The sequence below is a fragment of the Phascolarctos cinereus genome, unplaced genomic scaffold (assembly GCF_003287225.1).
Source record: "Phascolarctos cinereus isolate Bilbo 61053 unplaced genomic scaffold, phaCin_HiC Scaffold_4;HRSCAF=312, whole genome shotgun sequence".
NCBI classification, from domain to species: Eukaryota; Metazoa; Chordata; class Mammalia; order Diprotodontia; family Phascolarctidae; genus Phascolarctos; species Phascolarctos cinereus.
Window position 1 is genome coordinate 378,502,117 of NW_027555847.1, and position 24,603 is coordinate 378,526,719.

General features: G+C 41.1%; 1 protein-coding gene across 1 annotated transcript in view; it reads right to left on the minus strand.

Moving 5' to 3' along the window:
* SIGLEC15 (sialic acid binding Ig like lectin 15) overlaps window positions 1–12,046 on the minus strand; it is a 41,596-nt gene extending 29,550 nt beyond the window's left edge. Inside the window, exons 1-2 of the mRNA XM_078151765.1 lie at window positions 11,880–12,046; window positions 8,960–9,099 (exon numbers count right to left, since the gene is read on the minus strand). Coding sequence (XP_078007891.1) covers window positions 8,960–9,099; window positions 11,880–12,046 — 307 coding nt within the window. The remainder of the gene's footprint in view (window positions 1–8,959; window positions 9,100–11,879) is intronic.
* Between the last annotated feature and the right edge of the window lie 12,557 nt (window positions 12,047–24,603).

Here is a 24,603-nt window from a genome sequence, read left to right on the forward strand (position 1 = left end):
TCACTTAACCCCAATTGCCTCACCAAAAAAAAAAAAAAGAGTATTCAAAGCCTTCTCAAATTTTGGGGCAGCTAAGTGGTTCAGTGGATAGAGCACTGGCCCTGGATTCAGGAGGACCTGAGTTTAAATCCAGCCTCAGACACATAACACTTACTAGCTGTCTGATCCTGGGCAAATCACTTAACTGGAAGAGGGAGAGGGGGAGAAGGGGAGAGGGGAATGCCCAACAATAGTTTATGAAATAAAAATAAATGCAAGATCTATGATTATAGAGGAGATCCTCCTGAAAACGAAAGAGACATCCCTGAGGTTGATTTTTTTTTAACCAGAAACAAGTGAATACCATAAGGTGCTACAAAAGACATTATAAACTTCAGACAAGACTGGGATTTAACAAGGTCCAGCAGCAAAAGCCTCGAGCCTAATACTTCATGATCTTCCTGTAGAATGAGGGGATTCTTGTTTATTTCATCTATTTGTTGAATAATAATAGGAGTAGACTGGGCAAGAGAGTAGAGAAAAACAGACACCTAGATTGAAAAGGGAGAAAATATTTCCAAGAATATCAGAGGAATTAATGAAAAAAAATGTAAAGGAAGGAGGCTTAGTAGTACCAGAACTTAAACTGTATTATAGTTTGCCTCAGTTTCCTCATCTGTAAAATGAGATGGAGAAGGAAATGGCAAACCACTCCAGCATCTTTGCCAAGAAAACCCCAAATGGGATCATGAAGAGTCAGACACAACTGAAACCATCGAACAACCACCACCAAAAAGCTATTAAACTGAGCATACCCAGTGAAGAGTCAGACACAAGTGAAAAATAGTAACAAAACCCTTTGATCCAAAGATACCACTACTCCCCAAAGAGATCAAAGAAAGGAAAAGAACTCATGTGCACAAATTTATATTTACAAAATTGGTATAACACAAATAGACACCAATAAGATAGGTCAATTTGCATCTTTTGTGGACATTATTTCTCAACTAACGTCTTCATCTAATAGCTAGTCCTGGTTTGAAAGTGGCCATTGGTTTCCAGAGGGTAGGCCTGAGGAGCACATGATCTGACAGGTCCTGCTAAGACAGAAAAACTCTGAGTCCAGGTTCAGTAAAGGCCTGTATGTCTGTTCACTTAGAACTAGCCTAGCCAAGTGTGGGGAGGGTCAGCACCAGGTTAGTCGCAGGAATTAATTTTTAGGTCATTGTAATCAGCAAAGAATGTTTATTAAGGTATGTAGGGAGTGGAGAAAGTGCCCACACTGATGAAGCAATGAATTTATGGTCTTTGAGGAACTTAAGCACCAACAGTGTCACCTTGTTTCCCTGCCTGAATGGATAGTGTTTAGAGTTTCTGACAAAAAAAGGAGGCAACTTGTTCATGTCTCTTAAACAAAGTGTTTTGAAGATTTGTTTCAAGTATTGACTTCCCTTCCTATTCCTAGACCTGTTTGGCCTCCAGGACTTTAAAAATAGATACACACACACACACACACACACACACACACACACACACACACACACACACACACACACGCACACACACGCACACACACACAAAGGGGCAGCTAGGTGGCACACACTGGCCCTGGAGTCAGGAAGACCTGAGTTCGGATCCAGCCTCAGACACATAACACTCACTAGCTGTGTGACTCTGGGCAAGTCACTTAACCCCAATTGCCTCACTAAAAAAATAAAATAAAGTAGATACACTATTTAGTGGAATTCAAAGTGAATATGGAGCCATAACCCTGTGAATTCATATCCTGGTTCTTCCAGTTACTATCTGTGTATCTGTGGGCAATCACTTCCCCCTTCTACACTTCAGTTTGTTTGTTTGTTTGTTTGTTTCTTTCTTTGTTTCTTTGTTTCTTTTCTTTCTTTAGGATAGGCAATGGGGTTAAGTGACTTGCCCAGGGTCACACAGCTAGTGAGTGTTATGTGTCTGAGGCTGGATTTGAACTCAGGTCCTCCTGAATCCAAGGCCGGTGCTCTATCCACTGCACCACCTAGCTGTCCCCACTTCAGTTTCTTTCTATGCAAAAAGAGGTAAGTGGACTAGCCCAAAAGTTCTTAACTTGGAGTCCATGCACTTGTTTTGTAAAATATTTTGATAGCTGTATTTCAATATAATTGATTTCCTTTGACTCACTATAATTGATTTTAACTTCATGCATTTAAAAACATTATTCTGACCAAAGGCTTCACAAGACTTCCAGGGGGGTCCCACTGCACAGTCCCTGGACTAGGTGATCTAATAAGGCCCCTTCCAACTCTAAAAATCCTTCAAAATAATTATAATAACACATTCTTAATGAAGACTTTAACTTGAGTAAAGGAACTGTTTTAAATTTCCTTCTGGTCTCAGCAGTGATACATATCCTTTAAAAATGTCTGCTTAATTGGGAAATATTCCCTCAAGCTATTAAACTGTGCCTACCCTTTGACCCAGATCAAAGGAAAGGAAAAGGCCCCATGTGTGCAAAAATATTTATAGTAGCTCTTTTTATGATGGCAAACAACTGGGAACTGAGGAAGTGGCCATCAACTTGGGAATGACTGGACATGTAATGGTGTATGAATATGATGGAATCCTAGTGTGCTGTCAGAAACGATGACGGGGATGGCTTCAGAGAAACTTGAGAAGATTCATATGGACTGATGCAAAAGAAATTGAGCAAAACCAGGAGAACAATTTATATGATAGCAGCAATATAGTAAGGACAAACAACTTTGAAAGACTTAGGAACCCTGATGAACACAATAACCAACCATAATTTGAGGGGACTCGTGATGAAACATGCTTCTTACCTCCAGATAGAGGGATGGACTCAGAGTGCAGATTAAAGTATGCACAAACGCATACACACATCTATTATATATGTGTATCTATGTGTATCTATATGGGCATACCTCATTTTATTATGCTTTGCTTTATTGCGCTTTGCAGATATCAAGGTGTTTTGGGTTTTTTTGCTTTTTGTTTGGTGAGGCAATTGGGGTTAAGTGACTTGCCCAGGGTCACACAGACAGTAAGTGTCAAATGTTGGAGGTCAGATTTGCACTTAGGTCCAAAGCTGGAGCTCTATCCACTGCACCACTTAGCTGTCCCTTGTTTTTTTTTTTTAATTGAAGGTTTGTGGCAACTCTATGGCACACAAATCTTTTGGCACCATTTTTCCAACAGCAACTGTTCACATTGTGTCTCTGTGTCACCGTTTGGTAATTCTCACAATATTTCCAACTTTTTCATTATTATTATATCTGTTATGGTGATCTGTGGTCAGCGATCTTTGATGTTACTGTTGTAATTATGTTGGGGCACAATGAACCATGCTCATATAAAACAAAACAATGAATTTAATCAATAAATGTGTGTCTTCTGGCTACTCCATCAACAAGCCTTTCCCTGTCTCCTTTCCCTCTCCTTGGGCCTCCCTATTCCCTGAGACACAATATTGAAGTTAGGCTAATTAATAATCCTATAATAGCCTCTAAGTATTCTAGTGAAGGAAAGAGTCAATAGATGCAGCAAACTTCATTGTTGTTCTTATTTTAAGAAATTGCCACAGCCACCCCAGCCTTCTCCACCACCCTGATCAGTCAGCAGCCATCAACATCAAGGCAAGACCCTCGACCAGCAAAAAGATTACAACTCACTGAAGGCTCAGATGATAGTTAGTAATTTTTAGCAATAAAGTATTTTAAAATTAAGGTATATGCATTGTTTCTTTTAGATATAATATTATTACACACTTAATAGACTACTTGTAGTGTAAACATAACCTGTATGTGCAATGGGAAACCAAAAAATTCATGTGACTTTCTTTATTGTCATATTTGCTTTATTGCAGTGGTCTAGAACGGAGCCTGCAATATCTCTGAGATATCCTTGTATATAAATATATGCGTATATAATGCATGCACACAAACATATTCACATACATGTACACATGCATGTTATATATTACAACATATATGTACAAGATATAAAACACACATGTTATATATGTTGTATAACTTATATGTATACAACACATGAGCACTGTGATGTGTATTATATAACATGTATACATATATGCACAAATATTTAAATATAAAAACACAGAGATTAATATGCATGTGTGTATATATACATATATACATGTATATATACATATACATATATACATGTATATATATAGATATACATATACATACACATATATACATATATATATACACTCACACACATACAGCCTACGAGGGAGTTTGTTTTGTTTGATGATCCTTTGTAAAGGATTTTGTTTTTCTTGTTTTCGGAGTTGTGGGGTGTGGGGATGGAGGAGTAAGAGGGTGAAAATGTGATCCTGAAAATAAGAAAAAATAATTTTTTTTTCTTAAAAGAGTTTCATGCTTATGGTCACAGACCCAGTAACATAGTGTGCCTGACTCAAGGCCACACCGTGAGTTAGTGGCCAAGCCATGGTTTCCTGGCTCTCTTGCTGTTGCTCTTTCCACTAAATCTTGTACCTCTAAGCTTAACCACCAGGGAGCTGAACATCTCTGACTCTACTGGAGGCTTTACCTATCCCTGATCACTACTGAATGGTCATGGCTTTTCTTCTTGTTGTTGTTTTTTGTTTGCTTGTTTGTTTGTTTATTTGTTTAGGCTAGGACTAACGAACACCAGCATCATCCTAACTGCCTCTGCTCCTCACCTCCACAGTTGGGACAATGGGATTCTGCCCCTCTATTCCTCCCTAAGCCTCCATTTCTTCCTAGTCCTCCTCCTATGTTAAGCCTCCTACATGAACACTTCAATTGAAATGATGGTGGGTCTTAGTTAAAGAAAACCTAACGTACAAAGATTTGAGCTTCTCAAGTAGATATGGAGGAAGGAAAATGGAGAGGGGAGGAAGAAGCTTGTTCACATGGTGAAATGTAAAATGTGAAATGTAGGGGTTGAATTAGAAAGCAACTCACGTTTTATATGGCTTAAAGGTTTACAAAGCCCTCTTCATTTTTGCCTTCCCTTTTCTCATTTTTGTCTTCCAACAAGCCTGTATCACATTTGAGGTCTGGTTGTGTGATGCTGAGCAAGTCACTTACAATGTCCCAGGCAACTCACCCAGATTAGAAATTGCAAAGCAAGTCCTTATCCACAGGGCTAGAGGATGTTTCCTCAGTGGAAGCTCCTTACGCCAATGAAATCCCATGTCCCATAAACACAGCAACAACACCTTAAGTTAAGTGCTACAGTTATTGTTTCCAACATTTTACAGATGAGGAAACTGAGGCAGAAAGGTCAAGTGGTCTCTAGGATTGTTTTTAATTTTGAAAAGGAATCATTGCTTTACAAAAGGATTCAATATAGGCTCACTTTATGTTTACAATAGCATTAATTACATTACAAAAATGAGCTTCACAAGCAATTTTGGGGAGTGTAATGAAAACAGTGTTATGAATTCAGAAGACTTGAGTTCAAATCCAATTTTTGTTGCTTCCTAAGATTGACAAGTCTCTTAACTACCTTGAACCTCAGTTTCTTCATCTGTAAAATAAGGGGATTTGACAAGATGGCCCTTCCAGCTCTAGGGATCCCAACCCTAACCTCATGTGTCCATAGCAAGCAAGCAAATCTTTGATATACCAGCAGATATTTGCTGTGGGGCTTGGATGTGCACAGTTCTGTGCTAGGCACTGTGGCCGACATAGGAGGAGATGGCAGGATGCCTCCCTTTAGTAAGCTCTAGGTGTAGTTGGTGAGAGGCAAGACTACTACAAGTTTGAAGACAACTAACAACAGAAGACAATACAATAGTTCAAGGACCTGTGATTTGTTGATGTGAGAGCTCCTTTTATTGGTATAGATCTAGCCCCTCTGCAACTTAGGAGATGTTGCTGTGGCCAGGAATGTCAAACACCCCACCCCATGAAAGTCAATCTAGTGCCTCTTAGAATTTAGCGAGGCTGGTCTTCCAGACTGTATTCAAGGCTATCCCAGCTTGGAAGGACCCACCAGAGTTTGCCTTTTGCTGATATAGCCTGAGAAAACTAAGGACCTTCTCTATGCTCAGATGAGGCATCAGAGGTAGCCTTTCGTGGAGAACTGGGGAGCGTCGTATGTCTTGTAAGTGCAGTATGTCTAGAGTTCTCAGACCGTTACTACCTGTAGCTCCTCATGACACATAATAACAGATAACATTTATGTAGTGCTTTAAGGTTTGAAAAATCCTTTACAGATATCTCATTTGATTCTCACATCCACCCTGGGAGGTAGGTGCTATTATTAGCCATTTAAACCATATTACCCATTTCACCACTGAGAAAACTAAGGCAGAGAGAGTTTAGGTGATTTGCCCAGGGTCACAAAGCAAGTAAGTGACTGAGGCTGGATTTGAACTCACATTCCTGATTTCAAGTCCTGTACTTCATGCCTCATGAAACTCTTTGGTCCTTTTGTTCAGAGGAATATATAATGGTGTAACAATTTTTTGATGGTTAGGAAAAAAAAAGAACTGGGGCAGCTAGGTGGCACAGTGGATAGAGCACCGGCCCTGTATTTAGGAGGACCTGAGTTCAAATCTGGCCATATAACACTAGCTGTGTGACCCTGGGCAAGGCACTTAACCTGATTGCCTAACCAAAAAAAAAAAAAAGAACCCAAAGACGTGAAGAGTAATACAACTACGTGAGTGTCATAAATGGTGAAATGAATTGGCCAACGTAGCTTGACACCTCAGGTACAGTCAAGTTCTTATGTTCAGTTTGAGAGGAGACAAAAGGCTCATTATTGTATTAGGAGCTGGGGGTTATATGTAGGACATACTCAGTCAACTCAGTCTCCCTTGAGGAGTTGATAATTTCATGAAGCTCACCTGTATATGCTATTGTGCTTACAGAGAACCACAGACTTTTGGAAGCAGAGGAACCTTAGAGATCATCTAGTAATCCCTTCATTTAACAGATGAAGAAATTGAGGAATAGTCTACTTCAGGTCAAACAGAAAGTTTGTGGCATATGGTTGGCATACCTAGGCAGCTTGGAGGCCCAACGGGTAGAGAGCTAGACCTAAAGTTGGGAATACCCAAGTTTAAATCTTGTCTCAGACCCTTCCTAGCTGTGTGACCCTGGGCAAGTCACTTAATCTCTGTCTGCCTCAGTTTCCTCCACTGTAAAATGGGTAAAATAATACCTCAAGGTTATTGTGAAGTTACAGTAAGATAGTTCAATCCCCTCATCCTACATATAAAGAATTTGGTCTGTAGAGAAGCAAAATGATCCACTTAAGATCATGAGGAAAGTTCATGGTATGTGTCTGGTATACCTAGGCAGATAGGCGGCACAGTACATGGAGAGTTGAACCTGGAATCAGGAAGACCTTAGTCTATTAAGTCCAATCTAGTCTATTAAGATGCTTCCTAGTTGTATGACCCTATCGAAGTCACTTAAGCTCTATCTGCTTCAGTTTCTCACCTGTGTGGGAATAATAATAGCACTTATCTTCCAGGGTTGTTGTGAAAATAAAATGAGATAATATTTATAAAATGTTTTTAAATTTAAAGTGCTGTATAATTTGTAGCTATTGTTATACACAGGGAAAGCTAGATGGCATAGTGGATAGAGTATCACCCCAGTAGCCAGGAAGACCCATCTTTCTGAGTTCAAATCTGGCCTCAGACACTTACTAAACTGTATGACCCTGGGCAAGTCACTTAATCCTGTTTGCCTCAGTTTCCTCATTTGTAAAATGAGCTGGGGAAGGAAATGGCAAACTACTCCAGTATCTTTGCCAAGAAAACCCCAAATGATGTCATGAAGAGTCAAACAGGACCGAAACGACTTAACAACAAATTATTATACACAGTGGTGGATTGTTGGAATGTGGAATCAGAGGTCTAGAAGAAAGTTATGTAAGTGTAACCTTCCTCATTTTACAGATGAGGAAATAGCCAAGGCAGTGAATTTAGGAACTTAATTGAACCCTAGGAACTTAAAAGGTTAGAGATGGAATAGAATTAAATGGGCATCGAGCCTAAACTCCTCATTTTACAGATCCTTGCTAAATGAATTACAGAATTTCAGTTAAAAAGAGACCTAGGGACCATGTAGTCCAGCTAGTACTTCAATCAGTGTTATCTTCTGTATTAGGCTGTAAACTCCTTGAAGGAACGGACCATAGCTATTATTTAAGCTATACTCCCTAGGGGCTAGATTCTTAATTCTGTACATCCTTGCTAAATACATACTGGCTACTTGTCTGTCTAATCCCAAGATATGCCACCTGGGTGATTAATTATGTAACTGGTTGACTCGATTGATTGTAACACACTTAATTGGTGACTGACTGAAATTAATAAAAGAGTTGTTTATATTTGGAATACATACTATATTCATAGGATAGCATTTAGAAAGGACCATAGAGATCATTTCTGATCTAATTCATCTGCCTCCTTTTTTTTCAGAAGAGGAAAATGAGTCCTACCACAGAGCTAGTCGGTGATGGGGCTGAGGATCAAACCCAGGTCTTCTGACTTCAAATCCAGTGGTTCCATAATGGAGTAAAAAGGCTTTCCAGAGAACAACAGGCCAAGAAGAAGCTAGGGATATGAGGGTCTTTCTTTGTAAGATACCCATTAGTTCCTCCCATGTCCCTTTGGTAAGGTAAAGCACCAGGCTGTTGCTGACCATTGTTTTTCTAGGGAGCAATTTGAGGGAAATGACTCCTTGGATGGGAAAGACTGGGACATTTTGCCTAACTTTCCATGACAAAGCATGGCACGCCAACTGGGAAGCGGTGGTGAAAGGAACAGATGGAAGTCAGCAGGGAGGTGGGGCTGCAAGATAAGTTCCCAAGGAAGCATGAGACCAAGTGGGCAGCTCAAAAGAGCAGGAAATGTCTGGAGTTCCCACAAGGGCAGCTACTTGCCATACTTTCTTTCTGGGCTATTGTACCACAGCTGCTTGTAGTCCCTTACCTGAAAGCCATAAATTAGGAGGTCCTTGTATGCTGTCAGCCCTCAGGAAGTTCCTGCCATTAATCCACTCCTTGGTTGAGGACCAATGTTTTTCAGCCACAAAAGTCCATTTGTGGAAAAATACACCTGCAGGGGATGAGCTGGGAGGCAGTGGGGACCGAGACTGGGAACTGACAAATGGGCGACTCCTTCCATGGAAAACTCCAGGCCAAAAAGTCCTCCAGTGAACCGATGGATGATAGAGGGTGGGCATTGGCTTGGCTGGGGGTGTTGTTTCTTTTCTGGTGGTGTTTGCCGGCCCCCTTTCTCCTCTTCAGTGTAGAGAGAGCCAGCGGGGCTTCATCAGGAAACTAATCCTTAGACTGTCTGACATTTATACTGCAGGTAGGATGCCAGCAGAAGAGATGAGGTATGATTTTGATACACTCTCTTACTGCATTATGCCATCCCTTCCTCAAATACATGCATGTACTTCCATCAATGTGATTCCAACTTCGGTTCAGTCCATTCTCCCAAGGTGATGGCCTCTCCTTGGCATTTTAGATTTGGAGGTAGAATTTATCCCGGGCCTCAAATATATAAACAGTAGCAACAACCACCATTTCACGGTAGTTGGCTCAGGATTTTAAAGTGAACTAGAAGGCACCAGGGACAGGCGTCTTTGCTCTGTGCCTTTTCAATCAGATGTTGAGCAAAGTATTACGGGCAATGATAATAATTCCTATTTACATAAGCTCTTTAAGATTTACAAAGCATTTTCTACCTGACAGCCCAGGGGGGCAGGCAGTAGAAGGAATTTTATTCACAGATGAGGCTCAAGGCTCAAAAAGGGAGGTAAGTGACTTGCCCAGGGTCACATCACATGTTTAGCAAGTGTCAAATTGAGGATTTACAGCAAGGTATTCTGTTGATTCCAAGTTTAATACTTTTTCCACCACACCGGCATAAAATAGTACAGTAAAGTACATGATAGTTTAATTTGATAGATAAGACACATGAGAGACAGCTAAAATAACAGAATTTTAGAGTTGGAAGGACGGGGAATCAGGAGTTGTGGGTTTTAGTCCTGGTTGTATGTCTCTGGACAGGCCACTCAACTCCAGTACCATCTGCAGGATAAGAGGATTAGGCAAGAGAATCATCTAAGCTCCCTTAAAGTGCTAACACCTGAACTCCAAAAGACCATCTGGTTCAAATTGTGTGTGTTTTAAAATAGGTAAGGAACTGAGGCTTAGAAAAATTAAACAACCTAGGATCAAAGATTTAGAGGTAGAAAGGACCTTAGAAGTCATTTGGTCGACTTTTCATTTTGTAGGTGAAGAAACAGCCCCAGACTGATGAAATGATTTACCCATGGTCACCCAGGTAGTGTATGATAGAGCTAGTATTCAAACCCCAACCCTTTGATGCAAATCTAGTGATGTTTCAGTGGGCCGCTAGGTGGAGCAGTGGATAGAGCGCCAGGCCTGGCGTCAGGAAGACCTGGGTTCCAATCCAGCCTCAGACATTTACTAGCTGTGTGACCCTGGGCAAGTCACTTAACCCTGTTTACCTCAGTTTCCTCATTTGCAAAATGAGTTGGAGAAGGAAATTGCACACCACTCAAGTATCTTTGCCAAGAAAACCCCAAATGGGGTCAGGAAGAATTGGACACAACTGAAAACTACATACTTCAAACTGGCCCTTGCATAGAGTCATATAGCTGGTCCAATTTGAACCCAAGTCTCCTGAGGATGAGGTTCTAATCCTCTTTCCATTAAACTATTCTGCCTCTTAACTAAGGATGCAAGGCATCAAATGATAAGTACCAAGTTAAAAGTATAGTCACTGAATGATATAGGAATGTAAAGGAGTGAGAGGTCATTCATTCATTTAGCTATCCATTAAAAATATTTATCGAAACCTATTAGAACATTATAGACAAAGCATCCATTAGGTATGGATGAACAGAGTTTAGCTAGATGTAAAGAAAGGCATCAATTCAATTCAGCAAAGTGTCATCAAGTGCCTGCTTCATACAAAGCACTGAGCTAGACATTAGGGAGACAAAGATGAAAAACACCATAGTCCTTGCCTTCAAGAAATTTACAATCTAATGGCAGGATGGGAAAGTATACACAAATAATAGAGCTTTTCTCAGATTCTATCCACAGTTCTCCCATACCTCCTGCCCCTTCAACTATACCATATTAGAGGGGCAGCAAGGTGGTACAGTGGATAGAGCACTGGCCCTGGAGTTAAGAGGACCTGAGTTCAAATCTGGCCTCGGACATATAACATTGTGACCCTGGGCAAGTCATTTGACCCCAATTGCTTCCAAAACCCCTAAATAAAAATATGCTATGTTATCCTGGTCTTCAGAATTCTCTGAGGCAGAATTTTCTGGGTTATTCAGGTTTGAGAGACAAATGAGGAATTTTATAAAGAGTTAGGGAGTAGAGAAGACTGTTTATATATGTTGGAATGGGAAGTAGTGAAATATTTCAGCTGTGTGTGAAAGGCTATCACGTGAACATGTGATTCGCCATGGCCCTAGAGGGTGAAGGAGGAGGTGGGGGAAGGACAGGACCAAGAATTTGTTAAGGTCCTAATAAGTGCCAAGGACCACAGTAAGCACATTACAAATATCATCTGATAGGAACAATGGGTGGGAATTGCAAAGATGCAGATTTAGACAAGATGTCAAGGAAAACGACATACTAACAGTGAGAACTGGCTGAAAGTGAAATGAGCGACCTCCAGAAGTGGTGGTTTCTCCTTCCTTGGAGGTCTTCACTCAAGCCTGGCTGGCCACTTTTTGAATACGTTACAGTAGGGCTTCCTTTCCTGTTTAGGTGGGGGTAGATGACCATGGAGGTTCCTTCCAGCTCTCAAATTATGGGATTCTGTAATTTACTGGAAGAATGCTTGTTGGCATTACCAGGGAGAAGAAACATTTCTCTTCTCTCCCAGGGGCTTCTGATATTGTCCCCTGGGAAACTTTTCACTCTTCTCTTCCAGTTCTAATTCTGCACTGGCCTGAGATAGGTCATTTTCCTCTTCTTCTTGTCCCCCTGACCTCTCCCTGGGGATGCTGGTCTTTTCCATTGCCTGTTGTTCAACTTTTCAACTGTGAGTCTCCTTCAATAGCTCCTTTGGGGGATTATCATTCAAAAGCACACAAACTCACTCCTTAGGTCAGATCTTTTAACCAAGCTCCATGATTTATGGTTCTGAACTATGGTTCCCAGGCTTGGGTACTGAACTGAGAGTCCCAGATGAATGGCTGGGCCAGAGCCAAACTGTGCAGTGTACAGACCAAGCAAGATATTCAGCACCCACCTGCCCCTCCTTTCTCTGACTCTGCCCCTTCATAGTATCCACTTCTCTGTCCACCTAGGAGTCCAAGGCCCTCTTGCTGGACATCCTGATCTCCCACTTCAGCACCCCAACTTGGACCTGATCTCTTGGGGGCAATACCTCATTTTCACATTTCCTCCTCCTGCCCCCAAACAAAATTCACCTTCCTCTATATTCTAATCCTTCAGGGCCTTCTTGTCTATTTGTCTTGTCAAGGCCTTGTCAGGTCCTGACATGCTAGGGCATTAATGGATTAATCAGATCAATGACCCCTTATTGTGTTAGCCAGCCTATTGTTTCATAAAGATCATATCGATCTAACCGAGTTAAATTGCATGGGTCTTTGGAAAGACCCTAGAGGAGTGAGATTAATGAGGGAGATTTGGGGCCTCATGACTTGGTTATAGGAAGGGGTGTTTTTCATACCAGTAACTGCATCCCACTTATGCTTCAGGCTGCTCTTAAGTGAGAATGAAGGAGGAATGGCACCTTGAACACACTGATAGTTGGGTAAATGTTATTGAGGGAGGAAGAGAGGAAAGGAGGGATGGAGGAGTAGAGAAGGAAGGAAAGGAGGGAGAAAATGAGAGAGAAAAGGAAATACATGAGGGAAGGAAGGAAGGAGGAAAGAAAGGAAGGAAGGGAAATAAAAAAAGAAGGAAGGTGGGAGGAAGGAAAGGAAAGAAAGCGAAGGGAAGAAGTGGGAAGGGGAAAAACTGTTCCTCTACACATGGGGGCGGGTGGACGGGAGGCTTTTCATTCTATATTCTTTTCATTGGTTTTTGTGTACCTGGCTGCAGGGTGAAGACACAGAGTGCATGTGCTGTGGGCCCTTGATCGTGTTCTGCTAGCCAAGGGAGATGGGGAGCCGGAGGAGGGGGCTGGGGTGTTAGGGAGAAACACAGGAAAGACTAAATTTTATAATCTGGTGAAAAGATCATGGGACCTGGAGATTTGCCTGAGCCTGAGTTATCCCCGGGGAAATCTGAATCAGCCTTTCAACTCTTTCCTTCATTTTTTTAGAGCTAAAAATCTGGTTAAAATGATCATCAAGGGCAGCCTCCATCCACAAAAGCTACACGTCAGGCCCAGTGGTCAGCAGGGAGGGGTGCTGAGGGAGCGACACAAGTCCCAGGTATTGCTCATTGTCAGGCAGATTTCAAAGGCCACGGTCTAGTTGCTTCCTTTTTCTCCCACAGCTGCTTGGAGTCAGCCAAGGTTAGGGGCCGTCTCCCAAGAATTGCTCTTTTCCAGGCAGTGCAGCACAGTGGAAAGAACACTGTCCTGGGGGTCAGGAGACCTGGGTTCTTTCCCAGGCTCTGCTCATAACTAACCATGTGACTGCATGGGTCAGTTTGCTTCTCTGGGGCTCAGTTTCCTCAAATATAAATTGACAATTGGACTAAATATTTTCTAATGTCCCTTCCAGATCTAATTGTCTATAAGTCTGTGACTTATTTGAAAAGCTTAGGGAGAACTAGAGAGGAGGGAGAAAAGGAGGCTAGGTTAGGTTCAGCACAAGTCTATGAGTGAAGTGCCTCCATCATGACGAAAGGAGAGATTTTTGAGTTTTGGCCATCTCGGGAGTACACAGAACAGGTATGTCTCCTACCAACTGGAACCAAATGACTTGGAGAGATTATGAAGGACAAAAAGCACAGTCTTCTCTCTGCCACTTCCTTTTGCCAAACCCTCTCCCTTGTGGACAATTCAACAAGGATTTATTAAGTGCTTACTATGTGCAAAGCATGGTGCTAAATTCTGGGACCGTTAGCATGAAATAAGACAAAATTCTTGACTTCAAGAAACTGAGTGTAGTGGGAGGAAATCAAGTGGTCAAATAACTATAACACAATTAATATATGATATGAAAGGCAGTGTGATCCAGTGGATAGAATGGTGGACTTGAAGTCAAGAAGACCTGGGTTCAGATTCTGCCCATGACATTTCTAAGTTGAGTGGCTGTGGGCAAGTTCTTTGATCTTACTGAGCCTCAAGGAACTAAAGCCATAAGCTAAATATCAATTGTGTTTGTTCCCAGGGTAGCGTGTTATGTGATAGAGTTCTTATTTCAGTCCCATGAGAATCTATTATTTCATTGCTGTAACTATACCTACCATCAAGGAAGAGCCATTGTCACTGAAATCTGGCCTCTAAGATATATTGGCTGTGGGACATGGCAAATCACTTAACCTGACAGAGTCTGGATACCTCTCTAAGACTATAAATTGCAGAATAGTGTTCACCTGTGTTGGTAGATGGGCAGTTAAGTGGCACAGTAAATAGAGTGCCAGGCCTGGAGTCAGGATGACTTATCTTCCTGAGCTCAAATCTGGCCTCCGACACTTACTAGCTGTGTGACCCTGCACAAGTCACCTAACCCTGCTTGCCTTTGTTTCCTGAGCTGGAGAAGGAAATGGCGAACCTTTTGAGTAGCTGTATCTCTAGTACTTAGCACAGCGCTTGACTAGTAGTAAACTCTTAATAAATGATTTGTTCATTCATTTGTTCCTGTGTCAGAAAGAGCATTGGTAAACTGGAGAACCTCCAAATGAGGGGTCAGAGGTTGATGAAGAGGCTAGAGAGTTCACACTAGCCAAGGATTGTTTGAAGGAACCTTGGAGAAGAGGAGAGATGAGCATGGCAGATGTTTTCAAGATGTTGAAAAGCTGTTATCTAGAAATGGAATGAGATTTACTCTGGTCCCCAGGGGGCAGAACTAGGGACAGTGGGTGGAATTTATACATTTAAGAAGAGTTAGCCTTGTATTCCAGGAGGAAAGATTTCCTAAACATTAGAGCTGCCCCAGAATGGGATAGGCTACCTTAAGAAGTCCTCACTTTTCTCTTATTAGAAGTCTTCAAAGGGTCCTGGATGATGACTTATTGGGGGTGTTGGAGAAAAGCTTCTTAGTCACTTAAGGATTTGCTTAGATTATCTCTGAGACCCTTTCCAATTTTAAGCTTCTGTAAAAATATGATTCCTAAAAAGGCCTCTAGGCAGGGCTTTCTTAGTCTATTTGCAATTGTTCTATGGAATAATGAAAGTCTATCTTTATTATAGGTGCATTCCATGCATCATATTCCTTTTGTATTCAGACTGGCACACCTCATAATTTACTTTAAATCAGTGAAATTTGCCTTTTTGTTTTTTTAAAAGTCAAAGATGTATTTGATGCTAGAAGAGCTCTCTTAAATATCTCATCTAAGTTTCTATAGGATCTCATGCAAGAAAGCTGGCCTTGGACCTGGGTTTGAATCCTAGCTCTGCTGCACAATACCTAGCTGATTTGGGGCAAGTTTATTAGCCTGTAAGATGAGAGGGTGACATTTAGAGCTGGTCCTCTCTAGCCTGAATTTATGATCCTATGTTCCAATTACTCATGTAGTCTCAGGGGAAGGTGAGAGGAGTCCAGAACAAAAGAAGTAGAAGAAGGATTCTGTGCCCTTGATGAATTTATGGTCATGAAGCTAATACAGAGCAATGATAAAAGAAAATGTAGAAAAATATGGAAACCATTTTGAGGGCCCCCCCCCACTTGAGAAAGGCCTAAAACCTGGATTGGCCAATGAGGAGAGACATTTTGGGCCACTCTGAGCTTAACCTACTATAACGCTTTGTATGCTTTGGCATAACAGAAGTGCTTTGCCTTGCTCTCTGAGTGAACCCCAAATACCCCTTCCTGGGTCAGCAACTACGAGGCCAGATGAAGTTGATCAGGAACATTCTTCTGTTTATGACCATCCAGGGCAGGCTGCCTTGAACTGGACATTATCTTGAATAATAGGACTTTTTCTTATTTTGGTATTTTATGGACACATGTTATGTTATGTTATATATATATATATATATATATATATATATATATATAGTCATGTTAATGATAAAAGAAACAGAGATATCTTGAATCTATAATTTCTTTTATTGATATATTTTAAATTTTTATTTATTTTTAGTTTTCAACATTTACTTCCACAGGATTTTGAGTTCCAAATTTTCACCCCATTTCACCCCTCCCCCACCCCAAGATCGAAAGCATTGAATCTATAATTTCAATTGACACCTTGACATTCTCTTATCTTATTGTATTTACAATTTATCCGATTAAGAAATTCTTTTTTCATATTACAGTTAACATATATGGAGACTATAATTTTGGCTGACATACGCATCCTGAGCAAAGAAGGAAGGGAGGGGTAAGAGGGCATTACTCTGAAGATAGAAGGTCCCCTTTGTCTATCCTTCGTTGGGCTCATTTCTGCAATGAACTCCCATGTATATCTCTATATGCATGTTCTGCCAGCTTTGAGAGAAATCAACATGCAAGTGCAGCCTAAATCTGTCTTTCTTATAATGACCTCAGTAACGGTTGGCAAATATCACTTAGAACATTGGAGAAAGTTTTACCTGAGGGCTGAGAGAAGGAGAGGCACAGTTGTGTTGAACTGGTAACCCTCAGTAGATTGTGAAGGCCAAGAATTTCGTTTTTTGAACCTAATTCAGCTCTAATTCAGATTCCTAGTATCCTCATGTTTGGCTCCTAAAATCTCAGGATTTCCCCCTTGCGTGGCTCACCTGAACCTCCCCCACGCTACTTTGTCCTTCTCTTCTTGGTATTAAAATTTGCCAGTGTAATATAATCATCCAAGGCAATCCCAAAGGACTCGTAATGAAAAATTCTATCTGCCTCCAGAGAAAGAACTGATGGTGTCTGAATATAGACTGAAGCTTCCTTCCTTCCCTCCTTCCCTCCTTCCCTCCTTCCCTCCTTCCCTCCTTCCCTCCTTCCCTCCTTCCCTCCTTCCCTTCCCTCCTTCCTCCTTCCTTCCTCCTTCCTCCTTCCTCCTTCCTCCTTCCTCCTTCCCTCCTTCCTTCCTTCCTTCCTTCCTTCCTTCCTTCCTTCCTTCCTTCCTTCGTAATAGACTAATCTTACATGATTATACATGTATAGCCTATATGAGATAGCTTATTATCTCAGGGAGAAGGGAGTAAAGGAGGGAAGGATAGAATTTGGAATCAAACCTTAAAAAAAACAACAACAATGAATGTTAAAAATTGTTTCTACATGTAATTGGGGAAAAATAAAATATATAAAAAACGGTTTGCTAGCCTATTGCCCTATCTTCTAAAGCACAGATTTTTAACCTTTTTGCGTGTGTCATAAAGCCATTTGGAATATGATAAAGCCTCTCACCCCTTCTCAAAATCATATTTTTAAATGTATGTAAAAATACAGGGTTGCAAAGAAAACCAATTATACTGAAAAGCAATTATCAACCCCAGGTTAAGAATACCAGTCTAAGGCCTTTTCTCCTAGTTAGGCTAACAGCTGGCTAACCCAACAGATCAATCTGTGCTATCATGTTAATAATATCTATCCTGCTGCCTCCCCCGCCTTTTAACATTTCTACTTTAATATGAATTTTCAGTGAATTAAACCAAAGGAGACATTCTTATAGCGGAATTTCAGGTGCCATGGTGGTGGGGGTGGTGATGGCGAGGGCACTGTAAGTGCTTTTCAAATCATACCATTTAAGCAGCTCTGCCTATGGAGTAGCTTTTTCTTCCAGGGAACGAAATCATTATTATCTCTTTGGAGATGCTGACTCACTCTAGGGCCAGGCCAGGCTGGGCCTGGCTTGAATGATTCACTGTCTCCTCAAAGACTGGAAGTTGGGGGGAGGCAGGAGATCAGGCTGCCAATTATCTTCGACTCCCACTTGGATTGGTCACTGATCTTATGTTTGGGTAGAGCTGGGACAAATGGGTAGGGTGTGGGGAAATGTATGAACCTGACTTACTGGGTCAGGAGGAAGAGGTTATGTGTGCCCTTTATTTACCATCCGTGGAGCCTTTTCAGAAGACTTAAAGATCCTAGGAAATGATAGGAAGTGAGCCAATAGATCTAGTTGTTATTAAACAATTTAGTCCTGGCTGGAGTGGGTGTTTAGGGAGGATCAGGAGGCTCCAGGCAGGGTGAACTAACCACCTGAAACCCACTGCCTGTGGGGAAGTCCTTGAGCAGTCCTAACAAGGCTATAGGAGGGATAGGGAATAATAGGGGAGCACAATCCTTATATGAGGAAGGTTAGAATGCAATGACGCAGCTGGAGTCTAGCCAGTCTGCTCCACATTCCTCCCCTCCCAGCTATCTATTCCCCTTCTTCCTGGTTTCACTTGTGAAGAATATTTGTGCCTATGTGAGATACGAATGTACACGTGGGTTGTCTAAATGATAGCTAACATTTATATAGCACCTCCTATATGCCAGACACTTTGTAAAGTGTTTTACAATTATTACCTCTTTTGACCTTCACGACACCAGAAATTGTTACTTTCCCCATTTTACACATAAGGAAACTGAGGCAAACAGAGGTTAAATGACTTTACCAGGGTCATAAACTTAGATCCTCTTGACTTCAGGTCCAGTGCTCTATCCCATGCCACCTAGTTGCCCATGTATAAAAACATGGCTTCCAGGTGGCATGAATAGATATCTCTGGAATTTGGCCAACTTCTCTTCAAAGGAGACTGTAATTTTGCCATTGAGGAAAGGAGGAGAATAGTCATGGGTGGGTCTTTGCTCCTTATGCCTATCTCTAACAGAGGTATTCGACTAGAATCATATCTGTCTGTCCCCTCAAATATGGCTGTTTCAGGAGTACAATTCTAGTTCAGAGAAACTGCTCTTTCCCTGGTCTCTCTAATGCGGGATGGAAGCCCTTTAGTTCACACCAGCTTACCTCCTTCCCACCAAATTCTAGTTACCAAAAAACCCATCACATTTAGCAAATAAGAATTTGCTCTTTATGTGGGAGCAAGATAAGATCTCTGACCAAATCCTGAGAGAGGGCCTGATCTCATCTAAGGACAGTATTTCTCTCAGAAGCCTCTAGGGAGGCAAGCTAGAAATCAAGGCTATGTTGAGGAGCTAGCCTCCTCTATATATTGGCAGCTTCCCAAGTCTTCCCAGAGTCTCTGAAACCACATGTGTCTCTCTCCCAAGGAGCTCTGGTTCCAACTGTGCTTCTTTATGCAGGAATACACTGTTACCTCATCATTCTCTCTGCCAATTAGGAGTCAAATCTTCTGCAAATGTGGCAGTGCACAAAATTTCTCAGGCTTGGTTACATGGCATAGGACTAATCTTTTTTTTTTAATAGTATTTTATTTTTTCCAAAGACATGTAAAACCAAATATTAACATTCATTTAAAAAAAAATTTGAGTTCCAAATTTTCTCCCTCTTCCTTCTGTCCCTCCTTTCCCTAGGACAGTAAGCAATTTGACATAGGTTGTAAATGTGCAATCATGCAAAATATTTCCATATTTTTCATGTTGTGAAAGAAGAAATAGACCAAAAGAAAAAAAACATGAAAAAAAAGTCTTCCTGACACCTGGCCCAGCATTCTTATCCATTATGATCGCCTAGCTGCCCAATATTGGTGAATTGTTGTTCAGTTATTTTCAGTCATGAACCCTGTCAACCCCAAAATTGGTTAAAGAGATCAAAAGCTAGGTGATAAGTAAATTCATATTGTTTTATTCCCTTAAATTAGCAGTATGTAACATGTTACATGGAGGCAGAGCTTTAACTCTGACTGAATCAAGCAATTTTGGCAGGACATTTAAACCCTGGCTCAGGACGTCTGTGTTACTCAATTTTTATGGTCTCCATATGTTTAACCAGGGCTTGAGAAAGGGAATTTAAATAAGATGGGCAAATGTCAGCTCCAGGACATTTGTGTTTCCTTTACCACCATCAAGGTAGTGTCTGGGTTAAAGGTGCCTTAGTGGTCATAAACATAAGAATGCTCTTGGTCAACTTTAGCTGTTGACACATGAAGGGACATTCTCAGTTCACTCAGAGAGAAAAGATTAATTCAGGTTTTTGGCCCTTATTGGGGCTCAATTGATCTTAATTGATTATCACCCCATTTGGGGTTTTCTTGACAAAGATACTGAAGTGGTTTGCCATTTTCTTCTCCAGCTCATTTTATAGATGAGGAAACTGAGGCAAACAGGGTTAAATGACTTGCCCAGGGTCACCCAGCTGGTAAGTGTCTGAGGCCAGGTTGGAACTCGGGTAGATGAGTCTTCCTGACTTTATTCACTGTGCTACCTAGTTTCCCCTTTTGAATTTTACAGGTCCTCTTTTGAGGCTCTTTGTAGACTTCCTAGGATTTACAGCTGGAAGATACTCTGGAACTGGGGTTCTTAATCTGTGAGCTTTAATAAAAACATTCATAACTATATTACAATGTAATTGGTTAAACCCTATGTCTTTTATTCACTTAAAAAACAATTCTGAGAAGGGATGCATCAGCCTCACTCAACTGCCAAAGGAGTCTATGACCAACCAGAAGGTTAACAACCTTTGCTCTAGAGGTCATCTGATCCAAACCCCTCAGTTTACAGAGAAGGGAAGACTTAGAGATGCAAAATGATGGGTTCAAGATCACAATCCTAGCAGCAGCCAAGCTAGGATTTGAACTCAGCTTTCTCTTGCTCCAAATCCAGCTCTCTTTCCTCTGCACCATGCTGGATGTGATTCTTCCTTGGACTATGAAACTCTGATTTTTTTTTTAAGGCAATTGGGGTTAAATGACTTGCCTAGGGTCACACTGCTAGTAAGTGTCATGTGTTTGGTGTGAGGCTGGATTTGAACTCAGGTCCTCTTGACTTCAGGGCCAGTGTTCTATCCACTGCACCATCTAGCTGCCCCAAGCTTCCTGACTTCTAAATCTTAAATACTCTTCTTCCAGGAAGCCTTCCATGATGAACTCCACTTGGCTATTATGTTCTTTTACTCTGCCTGGCCTTGGTGGTATGGCTTTCTGTCACTCCAGTGACTAGAAGCTTCCTTGCCATCTCTTCCTGGCTGACAATTCGAGGACTTCTGGCCTTAGACACATAATGCTTACTAGCTGTGTGACCCTAGGCAAGTCACTTAACCCCATTGCCTAAGAAAAACAAAACAAAACAAAAAACTACAAAAAGAAAAAAGATTCGAGGACTTCCCCTCTCTTCGGAGCTCTGAGAGCCTTTCTTTGCCCTCTTTGGTCCACCCTCCCATATGGAGGAGCTGAATGAAAGGCCAAGAGCAGATAGGATGGGAGAGACAACAACAGTTAGGACTCTGGAAACTGGAAGGGAGGACTTGGGTCCAGAAAAGCCACATGTAGCTGACTGTCAGAGAGGTGGTGAATGAACTAGCAGGCCAAGATGTTTTGTTTGGTTTTTTTTTGGTTTGAGGTGGTGAGGAAGCAGCCATCCTTGTCCACTGCAGAGGCTCAGGCTTGTAGAATCTACAACAAAAAGAGGAAATGAGGGAGGTGCTTTGCTGTGCCAAACAGGTCTATGCTGCTGAGGATATTTTGTGCAGGGCTTGTGTGTGTGTGTGTGTGTGTGTGTGTGTGTGTGTGTGTGTTGGGGAAGGGGGGAATAGAAAAGATGTCTAAATTTGGTTTCAACCTTGCTTAGCTTTGTGATCTAGCTGTTGGCTACTGCTGGAATCTAGGTCAAGCGATATCTGGAAGCCCTGAGGTGGTATGTTTGCTCAGGGCCCATCCCTGGTGGGACAGGTATCTTCACACACACTTCTGGGGCTCATGGAAACTTTCCTGCATTTTGTCTCCTTTTCCCCAGTTACCAGGTTTAACTGGCAGAGTATCAGGAACTGAATTTCCATGGAAGGGCAAATGGGAGCATGGCAGGGAGAGCACATCTGAAGGATCCCATTTTGCCTTAAAAATATGGATCACAAGGTTGAGGGCGATCTGATCACTGGAGTTCGCTTCATCTGTGTCATCTTGACCTTTCATCTAATAATACAACCTAATTTAGCTCCCAGCACAGAGCCTCATACAAAGAGTGCTAATTTGATTTGGAATCTGTACTTTGCTATTGCTTTCCAAGGCAATTTACATACATTATCTAGCTCGATCCTGGAACAATCTTATGAAATAGGTAATAACATCTCACATTTCTTTAAGGTTTATTTACAAAGCGCCTTCTTCATAACCACCCAGTGAGATAGATAATTGTAAATATTATTTCTCCACTTCAAAGGTGAGGAAATTGGGGTCCACATTGAGGTGAAGGGGCTTGTCAAGGTCACGAGTGAGTCAGTGACAGAGCAGGGACTAGAATTCAATTATTAACTATTATTATTAATTAATAATAAATTAGAGCTCTCACTGAAATAAATAGAATGAAGGGATTTTTTTGAGTATGAGTTTTAAAAGGAGGAGGAAACTTGATCAATTTCCCCTGTTTCAGTACCTTTGTTTGGCAACAAATGCCTTGCAAATGAATGATTGTGGTGACCCCATTGTCTGTACAAAGGAAAGGAAAAGGAAGCCCACATACAAAGGAGAGTTGTTAAAGGTTATTCTTTACAACCGGAGTGGGAATGGTCCACTAAATCTATATCCAGACCAGGGAGATGTGGCAGTTCCCTGGGTTAGGGTGGAATAGAAGTTCCAAAGAGGGCTTCCTGCAGACATAGACGAACTAATGCACAGTGAAGTGAGCAGAAATTGAACAGTGTACACAGTAGCAGCAATATTGTGCAATGAAGAATTGTGAATAACTTAGCTTTTCCCAGCAATACAATGATCCAAGACAGTTCCAAAGGACTCACAATAAAAAAATGCTGTCCACCTCCAGAGAAGGAACTGATGTTGTTTGAATACAGACAGAAGCATACTATTTTTCACTTTCTTTTATTTTTTTTTTGTTTGAGTCTTCTTGCACAACATGACTAATATGGAAATCTTTTACACGGTTGAACATGCATAATTTATATCAAATTGCTTACTGTTTCAGGGAGGGGAGAGTAAAGGGGAGGAGAAATAGAATTTGGAACTCAATGCTTTAAAAAAAGCAAATGTCAAAATTGTTTTTACATGTGATTGGGGGAAAATAAAATATTATTTCTAAAAAATATGTATTCCCAGTTTCTTTCTTTTGTACAAAAAAAAAATCCCCTTTCTGAAGTGATTGCTGGGGAGCAAGGTGTCACTTGATACCTCCAATTCCAGATCTATGCTTTGGGATATTCCTTGATTTACTCAAGGTTAGCTAGCAAGGGACATGTGGAAAGTCTAATCTATGATTCCAGGTGCTATAGGGCCATGTGGACCCAGATGGACACTTCATCTATGAAGTTATCATGAAGAAAAAGGGGGACTTTCTTGCCTGACTTTAGGGATAAAAGGAGAAAGCAAATGACAGTCTATATTGTCTGGCAACTACCTGAAGAATAGCTTTGGTTGACTTTATCAAGTAAGGAATCATGGGTTGGTTTTTCCTCTCCTTGAGATTTTGCACATGAATGCTAATTTAGATTCCTCAGGAGAGAGGAGGGATGAATTTCTAATACACAGAGATTTCAACATACCTTACTTATTAATATATTTGTGTTTGAATATGCATATATGTATTCCATAGCAAGTGATGTGGATTCATCTTCACCCCTTAGGGTAGGGATGGATAACATTTCCAGTTAAAAAATTTTTTAAGAAACAAAACCATGTGCTTAAATCCATATTAAGAAATGGCACAGAGCTATAGGGACCAGATATTATGGAAAGCATTGCAGTAATTAAAATTTGTTGACTTTGTTACACCTCAGTTTCCTGACTCCTAGCCTTAGAATCCTTCCACTGAGATAGTTAGCACTAACTAACCATTTATTCACTGAGGCTCCATCCAAATTAGCATCAGATTTTCTGATGAGCTTTGGTGGGCTTTTTGTTATCTAATGATGGAGAAATGAGAAGCAATGAAGCATAATGAAGAAAGGGCTGACCATGGAGTTAGCTAGACATGAGTTCAAGTTATGGCCTCTGACACATACTATGTGACCATGGGCAAGTCACTTGAACTTTCAGTGCCCCTAGTTAAGTCTCTAAGAATGTTAGTTACATGAGCATACCCTTTGACCTATCAATACCACTTCTAGATCTATATCCCAAAGAGATCATAACAATGGGAAAAGGACTCACATGTACAAAAATATTTATAGCAGTTCTTTTTGTGGTGGCAAAGAACTGGAAATTGAGGGAATGCCCATGAATTGGGGAATGGATGAATAAGTTGTGGTATATGAATATAAATGAATACTATCATGCTATAAAAAATGATGAGCAGGTGGAAAGACTTATATGAACTGATGCTGAGTGAAGTGAGCAAAACCAGGAGAACATTATACACAGTAACAGCCACATTGTGCAATGACTGACTTTGGTAGACTTAGCTCTTCTCAATAATGTAAGGATCTAAGACAACTCCAAAAGATTCA